At 41.6% G+C, this 27265-nt stretch overlaps 1 protein-coding gene across 3 annotated transcripts in view; it reads left to right on the forward strand.

Moving 5' to 3' along the window:
- EML4 (EMAP like 4) overlaps nucleotides 1-27265 on the forward strand; it is a 180657-nt gene that overhangs the window by 79444 nt on the left and 73948 nt on the right. For all 3 annotated transcript variants that reach the window (XM_044428748.1, XM_044428746.1, XM_044428747.1), the window contains exon 2: nucleotides 7854-8036. In XM_044428748.1, the coding sequence (XP_044284683.1) occupies nucleotides 7854-8036 (183 nt within the window). The remainder of the gene's footprint in view (nucleotides 1-7853; nucleotides 8037-27265) is intronic.

Below are 27265 nucleotides of genomic sequence, written 5' to 3' on the forward strand. Positions count from 1 at the left end.
TTTAATCCAGATGTGCAACAGTGCAAAATTGCAAGCAGCCCTTTTTTTTCTTCTTTTGCTGTAGTTGTTAGCTTCTCTTTGAGAAACTACTGAAACTGTTCCCTTTGTTCAGGGACTGCAATTTTTCTGTTTTACCTGTCCAAAGATATAAAGATCCTATTTGGAAACAGTGGAACACACGTGTGCTTCACACAAGTCAATGTGACCTTGTGTTGGTGGAGAAGCTGCTTTTCAGTTCAAAGTCAGGCAGCTTGACGCACTGTCCCCTGCGCATTTCATTGAGTTGGGATAACTAATACTTGCAAGCTAACATCAGTGACAGAATAAAATAAACAGAGTCCAGAAATGAAGAGGCAAGTTGGCTCTGTCTTAGATTATCCAGCATAATTACTTCAATACATTTTTTCTGTTTTGTCTTCGATATAATGTTCCTGAATTGATCCGGAAATGATGGGTTTCAACAATGCAACTTTCCTTCTGGGCAGAAATGTACCAGAGTCCATGCCACAAAGACAAAAAACGTACTCAAGCCATTGTTGTCATATACAGGGAATATTTAATAAGCATGTGAAAGCACTTTCCATACTGTTTTGAATCATACTCTTTCTAGCTGTCCTAGAAATTCCTGTTGTTTATAATGGTGTATCTCAGTCACAGGGAACTTGCTGAAGACACATGGGTGAAATGTGTGTTTGAATGGGAACTCCGTTTAAGCAGATACAGGACACAAGGTGCAGTCCTATGGCCTCCTGACAACATGTGAGAGGTCATAGGATTCTGTGGAATCCCAGGCCCCTCCCTGCCCCTTCATAGCCAGTGTGGAAAGACCTATGCCAGCTGCTTCCCCTGAAGTTGCAAGTGAGCCTTACAGAGGGGAAAGGGCAGCGTGCTTGGGGATGGAGACGGGGAGAGCCTGAGGCCTCTTAAGCAGATTCTAGGAGGCACCGCAGGCTCCTTCACTCTCTGGTGCAAGTTGAACATCCAACTAGAGCAAATGCACAGCACAAGGTCCAGTGGTAGATCTTGCACCTTGTCACTAGATGCTTCTAAGCCTCTGATTTCAGAGACTTACCCGAATCTTAGTTTGTGCATCTGCAGTTTGGAATCACAGACTTAATCTGGCAATAAGCATGCAAAATGCACACCTTTTCCTGTGTCTTTCCAACTCACATCCCTCATGCTGAGCCCATCCTGTTTTTTAATAAATAGACTAGGTCTGCGTGGGAACCCAAAGATGATGCATTCCTAACTTGGGTTTGCCCAGGTTTATGTGTTATAGTAGGCCTGGAAGAAGCCTATGTTGCTCTAGGATTTGCACCTTGGGATTGTGCTTGTGAACTCCTAGGATATTGCTCTTTTTGCTCTGCTTTTGTTTTTGACTTGAGCAGGTGATTGTGAATTTCAAGGATGACCTAAGTGAAATAAATAAATGGGTAGCATTTTGCTTCTTTTCATATAGGTGCTTAACTCCAATGTGCTTCATTTCTGTTTACCTTGACACTGTGTCACTGAGGCTGCTTGTTGTGCTCAGTGAGCACTGCAAATGCCCGCGGAAGGCAGTGGCCATGCACACAGGAGCGCTATGCCCAGAATCCCCTCCACTGTCCTTTGTGCAAAGGTCTGAGAGCATGTTTGGCTAAATACACTCAGAATCACGAACTGGGCCCAAACAGGCACTGCTTGAAGGGCAAACCTAGCAGCTATGTCTCCCCTGCCTCCACTGTTACTCTTTGCAGAGGTCTGATCTGCCCTGAAACCCTAATGCTGAAAGGGGGGGACTGCAACCCTTCTCCTGTTGTTTGGTTGTAATCCCCATGCCTGGAATTTCTCTTCCAAAATAGTAATTCATTTGCTGTTTGGATCTTTATTTTGAAATAGTTACTGCAGGGAGCTCAGTCCAGATTGGGCCCATTGAAGGGGGTGGGACTGCATCCCCTTCTCCCACACCAGGTTCTTATCTAGATCAGCTGTTCTGCCCTTACTCTAGAATCAATATGAAAAGAAGACATAACTGCTGCCTTCTTCTTTCAGGTAATATCTGTTTTGGCCCCAGTCACAAAGGGTTTCCCAACATGGGGTGCATTCTAAGCGTGCTCAGCTGGATTTTGAATGGCCATTGCAGTGCGGTGAGTGGAGTGCACCAGGATATTGACCCCTGCTGTGATGTTCTAAACTGAGTCCTGGCACTTTGCTAGGCAGATACAAGGGTGTGTGGAACAGAGTGGTCAGTTTAGAATCCAGATGGCCAAGCACCAGGCATATACAGGGTTTTCCAAAGTGATGACTGCAGCTAGCTAAGGTCAAACGCCAGCAGATCGATCGAGTAAAAATACAGTCTGAAAGAAGTCAGGTAGAAATCCAGGGGTCTGTAGCATGGAGGTCCAAACACACCACAAGGTCATGAAAAGAAATATGATACAGAAACCAGAACTGAAGACCAGGCATTCCAGCAGCTCTCAAGTTAAAAGTGAGAAATGATACAGCCAGAACTACCCTGCCCAGACTACAGCTGCCTCATGCTACAGGGCTTGTTCCCGAGGAGTGCTTCAACTTTTTTTGAAAAGGGCACTACTGGCCTGCTTCTTGAGACTAGTGTTCTCAGGGGCTTGGTGACCACGCAGCATCTGTTTCTATCCCAGAAACCCAGCTTTCTGCTGCTCAAGGAGGTAGGTCGTAAAGGCATCAACCCAGAAGGACTAGGCCCATCTTGGCTATGGTCAGGATATCTTGGGTTAACACCTGCTTCCTGGGGACATGAGCCTCTGAATGCTTCTAGCATGAGGCACATTCGAAGCCTTCTCCTCCGAGGAGAAATGCCCAGAGTCATCGTGCCCATGCTCCTGGCACACTTTCTTGGAATGTGAGTAACCCTAACACCCAAATTAGGCTACTATCCTTAATTTATCTTAAGAATTGACTTACTGAGTCAGAACAAGCCTACCAAGCCCAGCATCTAGTTACAAATTACTGACAAAACAACACTTTTGTGAGATTGCAGCCAGTGCCAAATTGAGGCCTTTAGTATCCTTAGCTTAGAACAAACTTCCTCTGAACATGGATGTCAGACATAGAAAGCTGCTTGGTCCATTGAACCCAGTATTGTTGTCTTGATTTGTGGCAGTTCTTTGCAGTTTCATGCAGAGGTTTTGCTGTTACCTCCTTCCAGGGATGCATCTGACTGGAAATGTCAGTATTTGAACCTTAAGCCTTCGGGGTACAAAGCCGAAGACAGATCTGTGGTCCTTTCTCATGTTCCATTGAATGTGTGCAGCTAATGATTCTGTAAAACACATTTTTTAAGGGCATGCCCATATTCCAGTTGGTTTGCTGTTGAGTACCCTCCTGTATTAGTTTGAGGAAGGGGATGCCACTTAGCTCTTATGGGACAGAATATCTGGCATATTGAGGGCTTTTTGAGAGTTAAACCCAGGACAAATTAATCCTGTTTACCCAGAGCATGAGTCTCAAATAGCAGAGTTATCCTTCTCTAAGCTGGTATTCTGCAGTTGTGTCCCATTATCCCCAGACAGAATGCCTGGTGGCTGGTGATGATAGGCATTGTAGTCCAACACAGCTGGAGGATAATAGGTTGGGGGGCGGGGCTGAGCTTAGTGCCTGTTATTTGGCCTGGGCAACAGATGTTACTTTAAACAATTTTCTAAAGTGTTCCACTAATTTAGCTACTTTTAAAAGCTCAACCATTACAGGTTTTGCTTGCATTTACAAAAAGGCATCTTATCTCTATCACCAAGAGTACAGCTGCTCAAAGCCACTAGGAGAGTGGGGGTTGGCACATGAAATGCAAAATGTTAAGCAGTTCTGAAATGTCCATAACAGTGTGATACTTACATGTGTATGCAAGCTATTTAAGTCCCCTTTAAAGATATTTGAAAGCTACAAATGTGCATCTGGAGCACTTGTTGAAATAGAATCGGAGTTGGAAGGGCAAATTCCCTAGACTATCCCTAGACATAACAGGTGCTTATTCATCCTCTTGCTAATAACCTTTAGGGATTCCTCAACTTCTTGACTGGTCTGTTTCACCGTCCAAATGTCGTGCTTTTCCATTATCAGCTTTGGCGGATGTCTGCATGATGACCCCAACTGGCCACTACATTTCAACAGAGTTGTGATTGCACTAAAGAAAATGTTCATATTCTTAAAAAAAAAAAAAAAGTATGAGGAAACCCCTTTAGTTAAGGTGGGTCTCCAAAAACCATACAAAGAAGAGACACCACCCTTATAAACCCCACAAATTGTGTTTTCTTATAAGGAAAAGCAGGCACGGGTGAACTCAGAGTAGGATCTTCTCACAATACAATAAGGTTCAGATACTTCATAAAATAATACAGGGCCACAACAGTGTGGGGATTCTTTGCTGGCCCCAGGTATGCTGTTTTCCCCAGCTGGATTTGGACCAGAAAGACAAAGAAAAATATGAGTGCATAGAGGGCAAATTGTAAGCAAGTGTAATTTGTGACATTGCACAACATTATTAATGATCATAAAGCACATCTGTGAAGGTATCAGCATAAGCTTCCTGGCTTTGTGGGCTTTGAAAACATGAGATAGACTGAATGCTGCTGTTCAACCGTCATGTGGTAGTGGTTTCAATTGCTGAATCATCACCAACAACTTGCACATTGTGGTTCTGTGAGTAAGTCCCAAAGAACCCATTTCATGCCATAGTATCATGCTTGTGGCACACACTGATAGCACTTTTTCATTTCTAGATACTTATCCCCTTTATCCCCTTGTAAACTACCCAGAGAGCATCAACTATTGGACAGTATAGAAGTAAAGTTGCTGATGATACTACAGTGGTACCTTCACTCACGGACGCCTTGGGTCACAAAGAAAAATTTCATGAAAATTTTGACTTGGGTCACAAACTCCACTTTGGGTGGCAACCAAGATCGCAGCCATCCCCCCCCCCCCCGGCGAGTGGGGAGATGGCCATGATCGCAGTCGCGTTCGTGCAGGGAACACACGAGTGATCACGGCTGTGCTGTGCTGTGCCCGTCTTTCTCGCAGGAGCACACCTGTGATCATGCACGTCTTCCCTGCATGAACGCAACTGCGATCCTGGCCAACTCCCCACTCGGGGTGGGGGGTGAGGAGATGGCCGCGATCATGCTGGTTGGGAGCGGGTGGCTGAGGTTACGCCCATCTTTCCTGCAGGAGCGCACTCATGCCAGCGTTTCTTTGAGAAGCACCACCCCAACATACATGCAACAAACAGAGTGCTGAATCTGATGAACCGTAATGTGGTCTCTCATTTCCGGAGGGTTATGCAGCGCAGGAAAAAACAAGTGACTATAGACAGATTTTTCACCAAAATTGACCCTGTAGCTAAGAGACAAAGAGAGGAAACCCCTGAAAGAGATCTCCCCAATGTCCTTATGGAGGGGGACTCTCCCTCAAAACAATAATCTCCCCCCCCCCACAGGTTAGTGTTCTCCACTGTACTGTACAGTACTTTGTTGTTCTTTGTCACTTTGTTTCAAAATTTCTGATAAAAAAAGTTACAGAACGGATTAACCTTATTTACATTGAACCTTATGGGGAAATTTGACGTAGGTCACAACCAATTTGGGTCACAACCAGAGTCGTGGAATGGATTAAGTTCGTGAGCCAAGGTACCACTGTAATATCCTAGAATCACATGATCGCCATTTCCCTCTCAGTTTTGCATTGGAAAATCTGAGATAGGCTGGTTTTAAGTTACTACTCAATCAAGTCAAAACAATTATTAATTTGCTGATGTGGATGCTGGGCAACCAATATATGTAATTGCTGAAAAGGTTTACGGAGTAGATTAATAATGGCCAAATTTTAAAATAATACTTGCAGTGAAACATCTTGTAAATGCCAGTAATGGATGGGTGGAATGAATCATATCCCAGTATCAGTTCTAAGAAAAGAAATGAATGCTACTTTGACTAGTTTTGTGGTAGTAGATTTACTTTAGAGACTGATTTTTGAGTACTCTGTTCTGCGGCTAGCCATTTTTAGACTATTGGATTATTAGAATAGTTTTAAAGTTGTCTTTATGCTGCTCATTAGTATCATTCAAAATATATACTCATGAAGGAGGACCACTTCTAATAGGAGTAGGATGCTCTGGGAATGTAGGCAAGAGTCAAAACTGTAGTTAAGACTGAAGATCAAGAAGGTAGTTATGGGAATTACTTCAAATGCTATTTCCCAATTAAAAAATAGGAAGTTTTTCTTGCTTGGCATATTTGATTGAGATGATCTCAGTATGGCAGAACCTGCATATCCATAGGATCTTAGCAAGCTCAGCATATGGTTTTTTTTAAATTTTCCTATTAAATCGAGAATTTTCACTTAAAGCAAGCACTTTATGACTTCTCTTTTGGACCGAAGTCAACTCGAGTTGAATGAAAACAGAGTAACTGAACCAGCAGATACATGGGCCCTGCTTTACACTCCAAGACTAAGGTTTGAATGTCTATTTCATACTGTATGCTTACTAAGGTCTTAGATGGCCACAGTGGTGATGCTGCATTGAACTTAAGGTTATTTGCAAAGATGATTGATTTCATTACAGGATTCATCCACTATTGTGCTATAACATTCACAAGAAAATAAGACAGATATCTAGAGCAGCTTCTTGCCAGTGTGTGTGTGTGTGTGTGTGTGTGTGTGTGTGTCAGTGCCACAAAAAATAATTAGCCATCCATAACAGATTTATAACTGTCAAGCATCTTCTCCAGAGCCTATTTTTGTTGTTATGGTTCTTCCTGAATATGTGATTGTCTTAATGATTGTTCATCTTCATCGTTTTTAGCTGCTTATCTAATCACATGGAAACTGGTTTGTAAATCCTGGCTTCAGATTTTATTTTGTTCTGGTGCTTTAGTTTTGTTCATGGCATAAGACCAAATGAATAACATGCTTCACTTGATATATACCTTAACTATATTTAAGTTGCAACAGTATTAATCTCATTTATTTATTTCATTTCTATATCACTAGACAGCCTAGGTGATTTCTAGGTGGTTTGCAAAGATCAGAACATATTATATGAAACATAGCAGAGAAAGAGTGCTCTGATATTGGCAGTCAATCCATGTTAATCCAAATGGCAGAGAAGTGGAAGGAAAAAGAACTTTCATCTCCTTACTGGTCACCTACTCTGGGCATGGAAACAGGCAGGACAAATAATGGAGCTGAGCACTGCAGGAAACAAAAATAAGTACAAAGAACAGGGATGTCTTTCATTTGCCTTGCATTGTCACTCACCAGAAGCTGGTTATTACATGAAGCAGGTTTAAAACAGGAAAATCAATATTCTGAAGTAAGAACAAGGTAATAAGCCCTCTGCCCCCCATAACCACCACAGTAATACCACCACCACCTTATGGAGGCTACTTTAAATCAATATTGAATGGCAGCTTTTACTTGGTAGGTGAGTTATGTATGTAAGATGGGGCATAGCAGAAGATTCTGGTCCATCCATGCACAGGTTTTCTAGATGACAGTTTCCAACATTCTTGACCATGATAGCTATGGATGATAAGAGTTATGTGAAAATCTTCTGGAAGCTATCTGATTAAGGAAGGTGCTTGGGTGTAAAATCAGTCTGTTGGAAGTGGGGAAAATGCTTCAAAAAACCAATATACTCTTTGGTTTTTACATGCATTTTTGCTGACCACTTTTGTGTTTTATTCCTGATATGGATTTGATTGTACACCTTCCTGGGTATTTTGTATAGCATGATTGATATAAATGTAACAAATAAATATGTCCTTTTTCGTATTGAAATCTTGTCAAACAGGTTTAAAACATGCTTCAGCATACTTCTATTTCTTATTTTTTTTAAACAGATGATAGCATTTCTGCAGCAAGTACATCTGATGTCCAAGACCGCCTTTCAGCTCTTGAATTGAGAGTACAGCAGCAAGAAGATGAAATCACAGTACTGAAAGCAGCTTTGGCTGATGTCTTGAGGCGACTTGCCATTTCTGAAGATCAAGCTGCATCTATGAAAAAACCAACAGGAAGTAAAAGTAAGGCAATGAACATCTTTTCAGTTCATTTGGGTATTATTCTGCTCTTCCCCAGGCTGATGTCCTAAAGACGTTTTTGACCTCAGCTGTGCTGCCTTGGGCTAATGGGAGTTGTAGCCCATGACAGCTGGAGAATATCATGTTAGGGACAGCTATTGCGATATATTGGGAAAGCTTAGCTGGCTCTCATTTTTTAAAAATTAGCCATTTTAGTTGTCCATATGTTAATCATGCCAGTGTGCATGGTGACTTTCAGAGCTGAGAACAGGACAAAAATCCCCACTGGGTCAGAGTTCCAGCAGTGACCAACCAGGCACCTATTGGGAGTACCTGGTACTTGAGAAAAACAGAAGAGCACCATCCTCTTGCTTGTTTCCTCCAGCAACAGGTACCCAGAGGCATGCTGCTCTAGGGTAAGATTTCTGTTTCTCTCAAGGATCTCAGAGTCCAAGCACATGTCCCAGAATACAGTGGAAGTTGCCTCAAAGGATGGAACCCAAATCCAGTAAAATAATTTGCCTGTGAACTTACTATGGAAGTGGAAGGTCCAAAATTTCATCCCTGGCTTTCTCAGGTAGGACTGGGCAAGATTCCTGTCTGAGACCTTGGAGAGAGACTGCCAGTTACTGCAGACAGTGCTGAGCAAGGTGGAAAATAGTTCGACCACATCTATGCCAGCTCTCTGAGTCCCTTTATTTTCTGCAGCATGCTATGTCTAGAGAATAGCTCAGAAACCAAGTTCTCTACATCCCACCCTTTCTGCATCTCATCAAGAGAAATGTCTCCACTAAAGAGAAGAAGGAGAGGTGGAATTGTAAAGTGAAGCTTGCAGCAATGCACAAAAAGGCAGTTTTGCTTTGCCACAAATTAGGAGCCATTCACTCATGTAATATTAGTAGTGGGTGAGAAAAGTTGTGCAAGTTACATGGTGACAGGAACGATCTTTGTTTATATTCTGTAGTGTATTATTCATTGTCACTTGCAGAAGCAGAAAAAAAATAACTCTTCACTGAAAGTGCTTAATAGCACCAAGACAGCTAAACCACAGGCAGGGGTGGAAGTTGCCCATTTGAGTCATGCATCAGACTACTGGAACAGGAAATTAAGGCAATACTTGGTGAGCAGACATACAATCAAATGCATATTTAGGCAAGGTGAAACCCACCACCACACTATTACATACTGCTGCATAGAGGTTATGCTCAATAGATGGTCAAAATGTAAAAGGAAGAAGAGGAAGAAGAAGAAGAAGGGGGGAAGTAAGTACTTTTTATTCGGCCTGGTAATAAACATGGGCATTTTAAAAGAACTGGAACTTTTCAATAAATTGCACATATCAGTCTTCTCTAATTAAGAAATAGACTTTTTATTTCCTGCAAATGTACAACCTGATTCACACATGATGCTAACCTATCATTTCTTTAACCCATGGGTTGTTGTGATGTATGAACCCAGTCATGCTAGCAAACCATAGTTGCAATTCATGAACTATGCAATTCATGTGGGGGGAAAGTGGTTTTCTGTTGGGTTGTCAATTCTATCTTTGTTAGACCATATTTGCTAGGTGTGAACAGAACCATGAGTTCTGTTTTTCATGGCAGCAGTGAAGGTCTGGTGGTGTTAAAAAAGAAAATAAGAAACCTCTCAGCTACATTCCCACACCCAGAGCACAGCAAAGGCATTTGGGGTACACTGAAGGCATGAAAAGGGGAGGGAACCAAACAGCTCAAGGATAGAGAACCCAAATTAGGGTTTGTTCTGTCTGTACAGAGAAACAATGGGTAGGAAAACAAACCATGGATTAACAGTGGGTAAATAAGCCATTGGTTAGTGTTAAATATGATCCAAGTATAAGCATTAAAGCTAAATTTGAATGGTTGCCTGGTCCTTCACATCTAGCTTAGGGAGGTCAAGTGCACATTACTTTATATCCATTCACTTTTCCTTGACATCTGAGTAACATTTATGGCGTTGATATCTTTCAATTATTTATATCCTGGTTTTCCTGGTACAAATCCTTCTGAGGTGACTTACACATAACATCAAAATAGTCTGTGTATTTATTATACTTCTGATCTACCCAGTAGTCTTATCTGGGCAGATTACAAATAAAATGCATCAATAAAAGCACAGTGAACAATATTAACATTATATGTATTTACTGACATACCCAATCTACATGTGAATCCAGTTCTTCTGATGCAAAATGCTTACAGCATTTAGGACACAATCCCGTGGCTGCGAGATGCTCTCTAGGCAATCTTAGGAACAGTTGGGAGTTCCAGCTCTGATCTCGGAAACAAGTCCAGAGGGTGGAGCTGAAATTCCAACCTCAGAACACCTTCCTTCCATGCTTGCAGCTGGTATGGTTCTTCGTGCACTGGCTGTGGCTCTGAAGCTACCAGCCTAACCCCAGAGCCAATTCTGGGGCATTCTGGGGGAGGGGAGGGAAGCAGGGAAGCTCTACCAGGATATGATGTAGCCTTGCACCGAAGCCTCGCCTCCTTGTGAGCAGGTGCAGAATGGTTCGGTGGCCCAAATCAGCCATCTAGGTGTTCTAGAATGCAGGAGGAGCGCTGACGCAGTCCTTGCCCCAGCAGTCCCACTCCTTTCCGTTGGATGCCTTCGTTCTCCATGTTTAGACAGCCACGCGCAGCTACAGTAGATGGTGCCCTTAAACATTACAAGCTTGTAAAAACAACAGTATAAAGAAAAAAAGAGACAAGGTCAGCCATTAAAACTGAAACACAAAGAATTCTTAGACGCATGCAAGAAAAAAGGTTGCCAGAATGGAGTCGGAGTCATGAAGTTGGAGTCGGAAGCATTCCTTGGGTTACTGGAGTTGGAGTCATAAAAATGTGCCGATTCTGACTCCTAATAAATTTAAACTGTAATATAAATAGCATGTTAAATATCCTATTTCACATGTAATAATTTGATTAACCTATTTTCAGGTTATATTTTCAGGATATATTTTAATTTTATATATATGTGAAAGTGGTGCACCGAGACAAAATTCACAATGGCCAAAAAGCTGTTTTTGAACACTTTATAGTAACAACTGATGGGAAATATTATGTGTGTCACTGAATTATAGAAGATGATAATTGTGAAAAAGCATGTGTCGCAAAAATTAGTAGTTCTGAGGTTCTGATAAAAATGTACCTACAAGAGCATCATATTTTTAAAGACTCAGTATTTGTGTAGGTTGAGTGCTTTAAATCAATGTAGAAAATAAATAATAGTATTATTTTCTGTGTATATTTATTTCCTATATTGATATATAAATACAGGAGTTGGAGTTCAAGGTACCATACATAAATGGAGGAGATGAGGTTGGAATTGAAGTTTTTATGTACAGGGTCCACAGCCCTGGCCCGAAATAAAGTAGACTTGAGCAACCAGTGGAAAACAGCGAGGGGCCTCTCTTTCAGCAAGGCATTCTGTGATCTTGGTGCAGCTACTAAGAAGGCCCTGCGCTTCATCCCATGCTTCCATTCTAGATGGGGCAATAGGAAAGGCACCTTCATCTTATCTTAAAGAATGGTCAGGATGATACAGAATGAGGGCTTTAATTTAAAGGTGATCATCAACACTTTGAATTGTATATGTGGAGCTTCAGCTGTTAGGCAAGTGTAGAAATTAAAGAAAGGTGAGGTAAGGTAGGATAGAGAAAAAAGAAAAGAAAAGATTCTTCCAGATTCTTCCCAACAAGAGAATATATATTGATTATGTATTACTTTCTTTTCCCTATTTTTATTTATGGTTTAAAAAGAAAAGCAGAAATGCAGCCAGTAAGCATAGAGACAAAAGCTAACAGGAGGTTTACAATTACATGACAGTGAAGTCACAATCCTCCACTTGTTTCAAGAGAAAAAGGTCCGGCAGCTCTCCACTCTGCCCAGTCTGCAGAACGGTTTCTCCCAAGGACTGCGCCCTAAGGCTATGAGATGCTCTTCAGATATTCAGCCACTCGCTCCTATCCAGCATCCCAGAGATAGTTTGTTCGGATGCATCTCTCCCTCCACCTCAGGGGACGGAGGGCTTTGGCCGCAAGGCTCTTCTTTCCATGCCACGTCCATCATCCCTGTAATGGGTGTTTTGTTGTATAACAAGCTTGCTGCCCCTGACTGAACAGCTCCCTTTAAACGTGTCTTTTTCTTTGAAGATGTACTCTGAATAACCCACTTTTTTCTTGCGGCAGCTGCATTGTCACTTAGCCTAAAAAGCTAGCCAAAGTAACAGAAAAGGAAATGACACTTGCTGGAGTTCCAGTAAAGACAGCTTTTTTCTTTTCAAAAAGGGCACTTTCTAAGAGAGATTCTACTGAGAGAGAGAGAGAGAGAGAGAGGGAGAGGGAGGGAGGGAGAATAAAGGGGAAGGGGAAAAAGAACTACCTGGTCTGTCTATTTAAGGAGCCTCCAAATATTTAAGAGGCTAAGATGCCGACATGGCAAGAATCAGATATACACAGTGAAAATGGTTGAGATGTCACCAAAGGGTCGCCAGAAAGGTTCGCTATTCTGCGTGGTTTCATAAAATCCCCTGTGTGCTTTGTAAGCTTTGATTGCCTTTTGAGCTTCTTTCTTAATTCTTTTTCATCGGGGAGGGAGGTTTAGTAACATATTTCGAAAACTCAGATACAACTCAGTAGAATATGGGGCCCATGGACATTTACAATGAAGTAGTTATGTAGGGTATACTGTATCATTAGTGACCTGTTACACTCTGTATTGGTTCAATCCTTTCCTAAAAGCTGTTTCCATGATTGATTTTATTCTTCCTGAAAGCAAGAAAGTGCCTCGTGCCACAGTAACAGATGAACAAATGTCTTTTGTTGAGATTCTTTCTTCCCTCAGCTCAAAACTAAAGTTAGCTTGACGGCTTGTAACAACAACAATCCTATGCTATGCTTGCTTGACTTTACTTGATCTTAAAAACAACAACAGCAATCAGAAAAACTTGATCGCCACCCACTGTGCTTCCTTTTTGGAACTGGTGGGCAATCCAAGATGAGTGAACAGTGTGCTCTCAATCCACTGGGAAGGGATAGCTGTGCTGTAGGGAACATGCTTTGCATACAGAAAATCCCAAATTCTACCCCCAGGCTAGCTAATTAAATGTTTAGACAGAAAAAAATGCCGACATGGCTGGATGGGGAATGCTGGGAATTGTAGGCCTTTTTTTGTCTAAACATTCATGGGATTTTGCTCTGAACGGATCAGATAGCAGTTATGGGAAAGGACTCAGCCTGACCCCCTGGAGAGCTGCTCCTAATCAGAAAACTCAGTACCAGGGTAGGTCAACAAACGGTAAGGCAGACGGTGGAAATTTTTGCTATGGGAGAATATCCTGTTCACCCAGTCTTGCAAATATGACTACAAAAATTACTATTCTGCAAACTTTTCTTTTAAAACTAGGTGTCTTGCCCACACATATTGTTATGTAAGTATTTGTTAATGCCAAATAGTGTTTAACAGGATCTAACAATTTTCTTCTTTATTCCATTTTTTTAAATTAAAGCTGCCTTGCTCCATTTTCTGGAGATCCTCATGTGGCACACTCAGCCATGCAGTTGTGATAGCAAGGGATATGGTGCCCGGAGTCCATATTTTTTCTGTAAAACCACATTCAACACACATGCAGGACATTGCCTGAGAAATGTTGTGGAATAGGGATTTTATCCCTTTTGTACGTCATCCCATTGCTTCCCATAGCCAGCCAATTGGTATTGGTTTGTATGGCAAGTCGTACGCTAATTCTTGTTCATGGGTTGAAGGAAAAATAAACAATTCAGTTGATTACTGAAATCTTTGCTGCTTCTGTTATCTTGACATTCCCTACCACAAAGGTTCAGTTTGGGGCAGTCTGGGTCAGTGCAAGGAACCATAACTTATAGACTTCTTGTTTAGACTTTCAGCGAACATGGAAAACCTCAAAGGAACACACTTTTAGTTCCAATTCAAGAGTGCTTCACAAAAGTTCTGGAGGTACGTTTTGACATTGGACAGTCACTGAGATTGGATAAAGCAAAATAACGTTCTACTCGATGGTCTAGCTTGGCCTTTGGAAACCAGTCTTCTCCTCCACCCACAACAATCTCCTTTCTCCTGAGCAGAGCAAAACGTGGCTGCTACAGTCTGTGTTATGTGCTGGCCTGTGTTAGCTAGCAACCTTTCTGATGCAAAAGGAGCATTGCAAACTCATAAGCAAAAGACATCCATCAACTTGGAGAGCCAGCTAATTAGGGAGATTCCCGAACTTGATTCCAGTCTGGCTCCCCCTCCTCCTTTCCCAACCAAACAAAGTTAGCTCCACCTTCAGGGAAGTTCCTATTACTTGTGGCCTTGATGCTGGAAATGCCAGATGCTACTCAGCTGGCCTGCTCTTTTGATGTGACATTAAACAATGGGACTGGTTATGTTATATCACTTTTTCTCTGCTCCACCCTGATTAGTGGTCTACTTCACAACAGCCATTTGGCTTATCTTGGGGATTGCTAGCCCTGGAATTTCAGCTAAGAATTCCAGCCCCACCTCTTCTTCCAGTTCAGATTCAGATTCTGAGGTAATCAGCTGGGAATGCTGTATTTTGGGAGAAGTGGAGCCAGTTCCTGTATCGACAGTGCTACCAAATAGAGGCTGTAGCTAAGGATGTACAAATTAGAAAAATGTGAGCACAACAAGATTCTCTGAATTCCACCTTGAAGCTCATATCCTTTTTAGATTGTGAGGGTGGTTCCTTGCACAAAAGTAATGCTTATTTTTGTATGTATCTTGCCAAATGTACATATTAAGTATTTGAATTTTTAAGGAATGTGTTTTTTGTCCATTGGTTAAAATGTTTTTGTGCACATTTCAAAAGTACATGTTTCATTCTGTTTCATTTACAAGGTTAATATTTGAGTTAAGAGTTACCATCTATTACCTAGTAAAACATTAATGGGCAAACTCAAACATCTCTGGTATTTAAGGGGTTAATCTGCTGTGGGTACCATTAAACAAAACTTGTGCGTATTCAAAAGTGCTTTGCATATTGTTTAACAGAAATGAAAATAAAGAGTTGGCTTAAGATTATAATGCCACTCGGAAAATGCATTTGAGGAAGTAAGATGATATTATAAGAGGATTCGTGACAAGTGCATGAAGTAAGAATGCCTTATAAAAGCAAGTTTGTTGTTTTTAGAGCCATTAGCAGCATTCTACTGCTTCTTATTATTGGCAGTGGCTTCACAGAATTCTTGTTCCAAAGTACAAATGCATAATAAATGTATGGGCCATTAGTTACAGCAGGGCTAATGAAACAGCCTATTTCAGGGCTTAAGAGTCAGATCACTCATGTTTAAACACTACTGCAGATGTGCAGCAACAGCCTGTTAAGCATTGCAGGGTTCGATAAAAACATATTGCATGCACAAACCAAATATTAATCTGGTGTCGATTTTAAATTTCAATAGGATATTCACAAATATTTTCATTTCAAAGTCCCTGGGGTTGGTTGTGCCATATTCTTTGGCCAGCATCCTCCAGGAAAATCATTCCCTTGGCTACCTTTAGTAGCAACATAAATGAGGGCTGGGAGCTGCTTGTCTGTGTTAGCATTCTGTCTGTTCAGCTTTTCTACCTTGGGAGGTAGTTTGCACCATAGAAATGAAATTACAGCTATATCTACAGTTTGTCAGTTCTTTTATTGGGTAAGTTCACATGACACACAAAACCAGTGAAATCTTACCAATGTGAGTCTGTGGTGTTGTCCAGACCAAGTTTGGAGTTCCTGAACGGTAGGATTAGTTTTCTGAAACCCTGGAGTAAACCATGGTCTCTTCTAAGGTTTCCATGCTTCACCGTGGTTTCTCCAGTCATCCAGACCTGGAGTGGCCATTTTACCATGTCTGGTATGGAAACACCCCTGGCAAGAGGAGCTGTGTTAAGTGGCCATGTCTGTCCTTTCACCTCTACTAGCCTCAGCTCCCTAGCAACAGACACATTATTGGTCACTTCATTCCCATTGGCCACGTGATCTGACCACCTGGCCGTTTACTTTTGGAAATACATGGAGGGAAAAGGGGATCATGGTGGAACTGTTTATTTTAATCTATGTTGGCTGGAGTGGCTGGGAAGTGGCATAGACATGCAGATACACTCAGGAAGGAGAAGGGAGAGCCTGCCTCAGAGGATGAGAATCTCACTTACAGGGGCAATGGCATAGGGTTCAGTGGTGAGGCTGGGAGGACAGAACAGAGAACATGGAAACCATGTGGATTGTGTGACATGTTTTGGATTGTGATAGATTGTCTATCCATCACAGTTAAGCATCCTTGGATAAGGTGTGGCATGATGTGCAAATGAATCAAAAAGTAGAAAGCAGTTTAGCTTGTAGGCGGGTTAAAAACCAGCAGTGCTAATCTGCAAACCTGTCTGATTAGCAGAAATGTAATTCCTTTGGCCAGCAACACACACAGGAAGTTTTCAGAACAGCAGAATTCCAGGACAGAACTGACATGCTTTAGCTGGATCCATATTTTATTGGATCCATCTGCTGTTTTAATAGTAATTCTGAAAATGTTACAGTAAACAAATGATTTTTCCTTAACAGCATCATAGCTTTAAAGAAAACCTTCAGAAGAAGGCTCCTTTCCAACAAACCAAAAGTCTTTGTGAAGCTTGGGCTGTCTGTGTAGAAAGTAATCTTGTTTGGAGAAAACAACATAGTTTTGAATGGGTTAAAAATAAGTATTGTCTTGCAAAATACTATAAGCCGAGGAACATCCCTTTAGTTACCATTGTCAATAATATACGTGGATGAAATTGCTCACAGGTATAGTAATTAGGGAAGATTTTGAATCCCTTGTAACCTTTATAATGTGCTCCTTTGAAGATGAAAACCTTGCAAACAGCTTATATTTTGGACTTAATTATTTATTTCATAAGGCATTGGTACGATCAGCCAGGAACTCTACAGTGCTAATATGAAGTAGCCAAACTACCATACCTTATGAAATAAATAATTAAGTCCAAAATATAAGCTGTTTGCAAGGTTTTCATCTTCAAACTGTGTAAGATTGCTAGCTCTTCAGTCTACGCTCGTGCGCCATCCACAGGGCAGCACGGGGCAAGCTAGCGCATCCTCAGAACAGCGAGCGTCCGTCTGTGGAGTGTCGGCCTCCTCCAGCCTCTCTCCACCACCAGTGCTGCCACTGTCGCTGCAGGTTCAGTGCTCCAGGTCTGACATGGGGCTGGTCCTCACACTTCCATTCAGGTCACTAGCTCCTCACCGAGGTGGGCACCCATTTATCTACTCAGGCTTTTACACACTTTTGAACTGCTCAGTAGGCAGGAGCTGGGGCAAGGCGACGGGAGTTCACCCCACTGTGCAGATTCAAACCGCCAGCTTTCCAGTAGGCAGTTTCAGTGGCTCAGTGGTTTAACCTGCAGTGCCACCTCGCATTCCTATTTTGGATTGAGAATATCAGTCCAGTCCAATCAATCGTCCCTATGTTGGATTGAGAATAGAAAGCAGAAATCTTTTCTACAACACTAAGCATGGGGGACAGGCACTTGCGGAAAAATGTGTGGCGCATCATTGGAGATGATGGGCCATCAGTATTTCAGAGTGATTCGTGCATGTTTAGCCAGTTTTCTTGGACCAGATTGGGAATTTTAGTGGTCTGGCCACCATTCAGGTTCCCAGTGTGTCTAGGCTGAATATATCAGTGGACATGGCATTTACCTCATTGGAAAGACAGTAAAGATTCTTTCCTTGATGTCCTGTTGATTGGCTTTGCAACTTGAGGCGATCTTCAAAGCCCATACAGCCCTGTTGCCCCTACCTGGAACAATTGTCAACCAACCATCCAATCAGCCAACTATTTATTTAATTAACAATATTTATGAATCACTTACATTAATGTTAAAAAACCCACAACCCAATATTTCCTTTCTGGGAAAGCCTGTTGAAATAGGTATGGTCTGAGCAGCTGCTGAAAACACAGATAGTTGGATCATGCCTGACTAATTTGTCTTAGTATGGAGTTTCAGAGAGTGAATGCTATGATACTAAAGGCCTTTGAGACAAGATAAACCAGATCTCCAAAAACACTGGTAGCAAATGTGCTAGTTAGTGCAGTAACCAAGGATAGGGGATTAGGTGCTATTTAAATATCCTGATCCTGAGTTGTTTAACCATGGCTTTGTACAACAATTTAGCAGGTACGAGAGATACAGTAAACTTCACAAATGGGCACATTTCTTTAAGTCAAACATTTGATTTGCCTGATTCCACATATTGCAAAGACCTGTGCTAATAGCTGCTTGTTCTAATTCCGGCTTAAACATTTCCTGAGGTCATGCAAATCTGCATATGCAAACCAGAAACCTACATTTCCTGTTTTGTTTCTGCATTTTCAGCAGTTACTTTAAAAGAGAGATTAATCTGCTTTGCAGAGTAATAAGCTAGGATAGTGTAAGGAACAAATAATTGTGAAGTGCCAAGTTCAGTTGTTTTTCCTCCTATGCTGTTCTACCCAGATGTTCTTCCCAGTGCTGAGGACTCAAAAGTCTGTTTCTTTAAGAACCATGTGCCAGTATTTGGTGATGTCTTGTCTTGTCAGTCTTGTGGTGAAGTAATTTTAATTAATCTGTCTTCACCCTATATTTGTTTAGTATATTTTGTCTAGTACCTTTAGCTTGAAGCATGAAAGCCTAGAATATTAACACACTTTTATGTTATATTTCATGTGCATCTTTGATGTATTCCATCCAAAACACTCCTCCATAGTTGGTGGATGTGTTTCCAGTTATGCACACTTTTCTTGGTTTACCTTTGGTCTCTATGACAGTCAGTTTCCAGTTAGTAAGTTATAATGCTACCAATGTTTCCTTATTCTTTCTATAGCAGACTTTTCTCCCACCTGCCTAATCTTTCTTTCTTTCTTTTTTATTTATTTATATAGTCAATTTCTACCTGCCTTTCCGCTAAGTAATGGAATGGTGAAGAGTCTCTCCCAGTTATCTTCAAACCCAGACAGGTTCATAATGGGAGTCTTTCAAATAGAATGGAATATCCTTTTGATATTTCCATGGGTGAAAGCTCTTTCTCTGGTTTTTCTCCCTCTGTTTCTCAAGGATCTGATCTTGGCCTTCTGTACTTCTGTCTTGATGTGTTGCCCATACGTGGCCTTATCCAATCCCTCAGGTTCCATAGCACCTATGTGTGGATGCTGCCCAGCTCTCTCTCGCTTTCTTTTACTAGTCCCACATCTCCAGCTTTCTCTCAATAATATGTCTAATTAAATACTGTATTGCTGTCTCAAACATGCTATGTCCAAGATCAAACTCTTAACCTTTCTCTTTCTTGCATATGATTTTATTATCTTTTGACAACATTACCATTCTCCCTGTTGAACAAATATGTAGCTTTGCTTTTGCAATCACTCTCAACCTTTTCCCATTTACTGAGGCTGCAGCAAGTTGTGGCACTTGCAAAATGGAAAAACATGGTCATTCTTCGCTGTTCTCTTGGCCAAAATTGTAGTCCTTGCAGTGGTGATCTCTTGTCTCGATTGTTGCAAATTTCTTCTCTCTGGGCATAGATGGCCTCACTTTGGTCACTTTGCATCTGTCCAGAACTCTGCTGGTAAGACCATGGATCTCCCTTACGTCTTAGATCATGTGGTATCTGTCCTTAAATCCACACACTGGCTTCTTACCTGCCCATGTATACAGCACAGCCTTCTTCTCCTCAACCTTCCAATTCCTCCATGTTCTTGGCTCATACAAACATTCCTACCTGGCTTCTTTTCTTCTCCAGCTCCATTGTCCTTCACAATCTGAATTTCTCCCACCTCCTCAAAAGACTCCAGCCATTTCCCTTTTACATCCTAAAATGCCAGGCATGCTACTGGTACTGTATAAAATAATGGTGGGAATTTTATGGCAACTTCCAATAAATGAGGTCCTGCCTTATGTATGCATTTACTTACACATTCTCTCTCTTTTGTTCTGCCATAAAATATGATTCCCTGTATTAGCTTCCAGAGATACTGGGTTGTGTGGCAGTGATTGAAATGTACTTTTAAGTTTCTAATCTTGCAACTTGAACCAGAAGTGACCTCCTAACAGAGATTTTAATTTTATCCTTCTGTATATGTGAACCTTTCACATAGCTTGACTCTTGAATAATTTACATGTGATAGTTTTCATGCATCGCTGTAGTGTTCTACACATAGATATAAGGGTGTACCTAGAGGGATTCTCGCCTCTGGTGGATAACGTCTGTTTTCAGTAATAAGATTGCAGGTAACAAAGGGTAAACATGGCAATTACTCATTGAGTACAGCAACCCGCAGGTAAAATGTCATGTTTGCTTTAGCTCTTTGTTTGGTGAATTACACTAAGAACTCAGGCGTGCAAAATATTAGGCAATTTTTCTAGTCCACGTCTGATCATATTTTATTTATTATTACTTTGAATGAAACATAAGCCTGAGTTTTAGAGATGAGTCTCATGGGATTGGGATGCTGAGCTGACCTGGATCTGACCAGGCTACATCATCATGATGGGTTTCTACCCTAACTTTGTGATAATTGTGAATGCTCAATATATGATAATGATGAGTTTCCTTGACCCCATCAGAAACCACCATTGACATTGGCCATGTGTGGGTTACGGTGTGGTTTACTGCTGAAGTTTGGCTGCAAACCACTGAAAAGCCTTAGAAAGGTTTATTTTGTACTGCTACTCCAGCAAATTTGGCAGCAGGAATGTAGCCCACTCTGGGAGCTGGAAATTGGCCTTCACATTGCCTGAAGTTGTCTGCTCTCTTTTCACAAAGTCATATGCATCACTTTCCATTTCCATACTTCACTCTTCAAGTCTCGCATCTTCCTCACCAGTATAAAAACTACCACAGTGTTGTGTTGGTATTTGAGTTTGAATGACAGAATTACATGTCAAACACACTTGCAGTACTGTATTTCAGTACCTCATTATCCAAGAGAAAAAAAATGGATAAAGGTGTTGTGTGGAGAGTCAAGTCTAAGGCCTTGTTTCACTTAATCTTTGGTATAAAATGATACCGCAGTTGAAGGTGGCTTGCACTTGTTGGAAGCTGAAACAACCATAGCATTGGAACATTCTCCCCTTTTTGATAATCTAGGAGTGCCAACATTTCATGTGTCTTCACTTGACTGCCAAATGTGTTACACAGGAGAATGTCCAATACTAACCACTCCCAAGTGGAACTCACTGCCAGTGCAACAGTAAGCTTAGCAGGTCCTGAAACAACTGGCGCCCACTCCAGATGCTTACTTCAGAAGTGTGACATGTCAGCACATGTTATTCCACAAGCGAACATTTCAGCTTGGTTATGAGGTTATGTTAGGAAGCGTTAATTCCAGTTGTACTAGTCCTGGGTCCTGCAGGTGCAACAGAAGAAGTGGAGATGCTGCTACAATATTGGATGCTGTTGATAGTGTGCAATAATAGTAGTAATAAGATAAAAAAATAATTACTTGAGAGTAAGAGAGAAGCTGGGAAGCTTGAGGCTGTCAGCAAACTAAACTGCACCATCGCTGGTATTTGGGAAACACATTAGGGCCTCGTATGCTGTCACAATATATGTTGCACGAGAGTACGTTCCTCTGGCCCAGAGTGTAAATGCCTGTCCAGGGGAGCAGTTCGAGACAGACTGGATTAAGGTGCATTTGAAAGCTGACACAAAATCTGCTGCTGCCACCAGCCCACTGCCTCTGAAGAAGTTGCTTTCTGGTTGAAAGCCTGAGTAATGCATCTGTCCCTAGAGAGAGATGAGCAGTTGTGCTCTCTTTTTGAATGAAGGCAAAGATGGGAACTGGTTCAGGTACTCTGTCTAATGGAAAAAAGGGGGGAGCAGGTAAGTAGAATAAGAGAGCAGAAGAATATGATACCTATCTGTCTCTGATGTGAGTCGCATTTCTAGAGATGCAAACATGTGGCACAGCTGGATGGAACTGTCTTGCAGAAGTTCAGCCAGAGCTCAGTTTACAACTGGATGCCTCTACACATTTTGTAGCTACTTGGAAATAGAACGTTTTATCCCTATCAGGGATTTCCTGTAATATCAGCTGAGAAAGAACATTCTAGACATATTACTTTGGGAAACTCTTTGCCAGATAACTTGAACCAGAATCCTACTTTCTGAACATAGAGGTTCGGTGCAGATTTTCTCCCTATGAAGTAAACATCTCCTGCTTTTCTTTCATGATTTTCTTTCCCTTATTTACTTTTATTTCAGTTTATTCATACACAGATAGTAACATTGGTTAATGCTAACAAGGGCTTTTGTTTTAACCCAGGGTTGAAGTAAGCCTGGTTATGACAGTGTTGGCTTAAGGACAGTAAAGCCAGTAAAATAAATGGAAGTTGGGGGTCAGGGAGAGACAGGTGACATTCTCAAGTCTGATTTGCAAGCCACAGTTTGCAGAGAGTCCTGTTTGACTTTTGCACTGGCTGGAATTTAACCTTTGATTTTCCTGTGCTTACTGTAAACCTTCAGCACTACTATAAAGAGTCTTCCCCCCCCCCCCCTTTTAAATTGAGAAATAAAACGCTCTGCAACACTTTCTAAGGTTACCGAGGTGGGGAGAATGCACAAGGAAGTTTTATGAACATTTTTCTCTATTGTATCTGTGCTGGTTTAGCAAGCGATTTAAAGCTACTCAGTGCCAGTGGAACCTGAGATGCAGTCATTTAGGTAGCTTTGGGGATATTTACAGAAGCAAAAAGAGGGTAGTACAAACATCTCAATTTGCTTCTCTTTTTGTGTTTCTCATGTCATGTCTAAAGGGGAGATAACTTGTCTGTGTGGTGTGATGTATGGGTACCAGATGCTTTGGACATTGCCCAGGAAGTTGGAAAAGAGGAAATACTGTCTTGTACTCCTCTATTGGTATTTTTCTAAAACTTACATCTGTTCGCCTTCTGAAGCAATGTTGATGATGTTAGTGTAATTGTATCTGATTGTATTAAATTGTAAATAGAATAGAATCCATGAGTAAAATGATGGCTCTCTGATGAATTGTGAAAAAATATTTTAATAGTTGCAGTGATTAGAACTCGTATTCAACTGATTGAATTGTGTAATGGCTAACACAGAAAGAAGACTATAAAGTTGTCCAAGTGGCCCATTTTTGAGTGAAAAGAGATAGTTGCCCAGAGAAAGAATTAAACAACCATTTCTGTGTCTGCAGATGGAGTACTGTAAAGTATGGCCACTGCTTCCAATATCATAATTATCCTATGGATAGATGTATTCCTAAGAAATATGCGTGCCCTGAAGAGGAGTATGAGTGGGGTCATGCCAACTAGCCTTTAGCCTAATGTCACACACGGATGCTTGTCCTGTCTGTGTACACTGGGGTGGGTATCTCGAGACCTTTCAGAGGTTTTGCCTTCAACTTGCATCACCCCTTGCCAGAATTATTATTTTTGGTTGATATGCTTAGGATGCAATCCTGTGCATGTTTAGACAGAATAAAGCAACTGGCAGGGGCATGCTGGGAATTGCTGAGCTTTAGTCTGCCTAAACATGTATAGGATTGCACCTTTAGTTAACCTTTGTTGTTCCATCATTCTCCTGCCAGACCAGAAGTTATGAGCCATTGGCAGAAAAAGGCATTAGTTTTCATAAAGCTAAATATTTGACTCATCAGCTCTTCAGCTACAAATCCTAATTTGGGGAGAAAGTGCAGTTGTCCTTTTAGAAACGTTAATTTAGCAAATGAATTAACAAGGATATAACAAGTTTATATAAAACAGAATTTCCCACAGATGTGTTCAGTTGTTTGCAAAGGATGTAAACTTATTCCTCCACCTTGTAGGTACAGTGCCTACGAGGTTGCTAGTCCTAAATGCATGTCAGACTTGAGTAATATATCTGTAAAATATCTTATGTATCAGGACAATTGGGATAGGGAAGCCAATTTGTAACCAGAGGGAAGTTTTAGGTTATGAAATTAATGTCTTCTTTTTAGTGTAGCAATTTAGTATACAGCCTTGAGAAGACTGAGAGCTTTATTTCCCTTTTTTCTGAGATCAACCTGTTATGTGTAAGCTCCTGGTTCCCTTAATCTGACACGGTCCAACACAGAGCTTACAGGCCATGTGCAGGCTCTGAGGCCTTGTCTGTGGCTCTCTTGCTGCTCAGAGCCCCCTGTCCTGTCCCCTCCACAGTCAACCTCTCCGTGTTGGAAATCTCTCCCAAGGCCACCGTCCTGTCCTGCTCTCTTCCTGAGGCTCAGTCTACAAAAGCCCTCCCCACTCCAGCTGGCAAGAGGGCAGCTCAAGTACAAGAGGCTTATTATGCCAATTTCAAGAAGGAAGGAGGGGCCCAGGGGTCATAGGGGAGGGCTTTGGACAGGAAAAACAGGGAAGAAAATGATGGGCCACCCCAGTGGAGTGGTGGTTGTGCTTGGACTGTGGTTGGAGAAGATCCACAGAGATCACAGGCCCACAAAGCCTTCTTTAGAAATGTGATTCATATGTAATGTGAATGTAATTCATTGCACAGCCCCTGGATTCCATGTCGAAGTCCTCATGCGGCACTCATGGTATGAAAAGCTGCTCTGCCTCAATCTATGCCAGTTGACGTTCAGCCCTGGCCTTTGCCAATCTCATAACTTCATGGCACTTCAGTTTCTTAATGTTCAACCTGCTGTCCTGGACATGTGTCGCTCTACAGCTCTTATATCATCCTCAGCCGCTTTGGTGGGAGTTGTGGCCCAGCACATCTCCAGGACAACAGGTTGAGGAAGGCCGCTTGCTCCCTTAGCAGGAACTCTCTGCTAAGTTCCTCTTAGCAGCTCCTCACCATATCCTCTGGCATCCCACCTACTCTTTCTGCAGTGGAACCAACCTCCAAGGACACACTCAGGCACCTAAAAAGGATGTGTCAGCCTGGCTGTTCCATTCTTTTGGACTGATGGATGCAGAATTTCTTGGCTTAGATGGTAGAACAGCAGCATAATTTTACCTCTTTCCAAATACATGTGTGTATTTTTTAAAAAATGTTTTTGTGAATCCATCGCTATCCATTAGTCATATTCGTTCATAATAAACACCTTTATTGTTCCCATTCATTTTGTTCCCTGTTGTTTTCTTTTAAGAGACACAGTTCTTGTGGGACTTGGCATTTAGGACAGTTCTGAAGGTCAGGGGAAGAAAAGTGAGGTACAAAAATTATGTAATAATACTGCTATTAAAGAATCAGATCTTATGAACTTCAGAGAGAGCAGTGGGGGAGGGGGGAGGTCCTTGTTTTATAGCAGTTAAAGGGCACAATCCTATGCAATTTTGAAAGCCTTTTTTCTATCACAACTTGTACAGGTTGTGCCTTAATTTTGATATGCAGACATGACCTAAGTCTTTTCTGCAGAGAGAAAATAGGGCTTCAGGGAAAAATGCTGTACAATTAAAAATACATTTAATATTGTAGCTTGAAAGAGCTACAATGTGATTTCACAGCTAGATTTTTTTTTAAAAAAATGCACAGAGCATTGAAATACCTGTAAATATTCTGACTCCAGGGGGTAAAGAAAGCAGGTTAAAAGAGGGGCATGGGAGTCCTCTTCTAATTTCATAGTATTTTCCTCTGCCAGTCTGATTAGAAGATTCTGAGTAGAAAGAAGACCTTGTAGATGGTTCAACACTTTTGCTAGAAGGTATTAAGTGTGAGATTGGAGCACTTAACTATCAATTCTTCCCATTCTCTCTGTCTGGTTCGGTCTCCTTTCCTCTGGAACCCTGGGCTGTTGTGAATGACAGTAATGAGCAAGCCTGCCAGCTCCTGTCCCCAGATAGCTCTTCCCACAAGTGAGAGAGCTACACAATCGAGGGACACTCTGTCCATGGGTTGTCCCTCATAGTGAGTGAACTGGGAACTCTGGGCTGTCAGGTGCCTGACCACCAGAACTGGAACCAGGAATTAAACAAAGGGCAAAACTAAGAAAGAGCATGCATAAGTGTGTGAGGCAACTTTGCTCCAAGTGGAGAGGCGTTTCCATCAAAAGGTTCTTTTCCGAATTTTATTCAAGGCAAGCTAAATGTCAATACAGAGTACATGACCAAAGGCTTAATGACATCTGGATGAGTACATTTCCCATTCAGCTGGTTCTGCAAGGCTCCCAGCTTTAATTTATACCATGCCAGGCAGAATTCCCAAAATACTGTAGGATGCAAAATATTGGGGTGAAGTATTTCCTAGATTTCCTGTCATGCAGCCTGCCAACATGTTGCATCAAGAGAGTTCAATATACCAAGGAAGTTACAAGGGAGCCACCTTAAATGCAGTTACTGCTGACAGTCTGAATCAACTGTTTCTGATCTTGCTTCAAAGGTGAACCTATCTAGAGGGCATTGCCGTAATCTAGCATTGTCCAGGAATGAGCATAGCTGAATAGTAGATCATCTAAAACTGGACATAAAATTGTACTGAAACTCACCTTGATGATCTCTTTCACCTAGGAGAAGCTAGAACGATCACACACTTTCCCCAGAGTGGGATATTGGGGAGCAGCTGGACATTCTCCAGTCCAGTGTGCTTAAGGAAGGATAGTTCTTTTTAAAAACATACCTTTAGACACTTTCCCACAGCAACACCTGCACAAGTTCTGCCATCCTCTCAACGTATCCCTTCTGCAGCTTTTCTTCTTACTCAGGATAGGCAAGGCTCAAGCATGCATTTTGCTGTCTCTCTCCTCCAAGAATTCTGTCTACATCATAAGGCTGCACCAACCAGAACCTGCCTAGCCTAGAAGATGCATATCTCCATGTTGCGGTAAGTATAGCATCCAAATTGGCGCAGAGGCAAGCAACTCTATTTGCCAAGTGCCTGGTAAATTGGTTGCAGTGGGATACTGAGCAACTCTTCCACCTTGTGAGCTAAGAGGCAGGAGCTCTTGCACTAGCTGGCTCGGTAGACACGATCGTGGTAGAAATGTAAGATTTCATTAAGAGCATCCTCCCCACAGAATAACTTTAATAACATTCAGCTGGATTTGTCACAAAGCTTCTTCCACTATAGCTATCTTGTATTTGGAATGCTAGGGTTTTTAAAGGAATAGTTTGTAATAAAATATTTAGAATTTAAAAGCACACCTGAATCAATAACTTTGTTAATGTATTCTTGTGACAAAATTTCCCTTCATCTTTCTCCAGCTTTACTAATAAAAGCCAATTTCTGTTCTCTGATTATGT

Source organism: Varanus komodoensis, unplaced genomic scaffold, assembly GCF_004798865.1.
Source record: "Varanus komodoensis strain SLA01 unplaced genomic scaffold, ASM479886v1 scaffold2, whole genome shotgun sequence".
Lineage (NCBI taxonomy): Eukaryota > Metazoa > Chordata > Lepidosauria > Squamata > Varanidae > Varanus > Varanus komodoensis.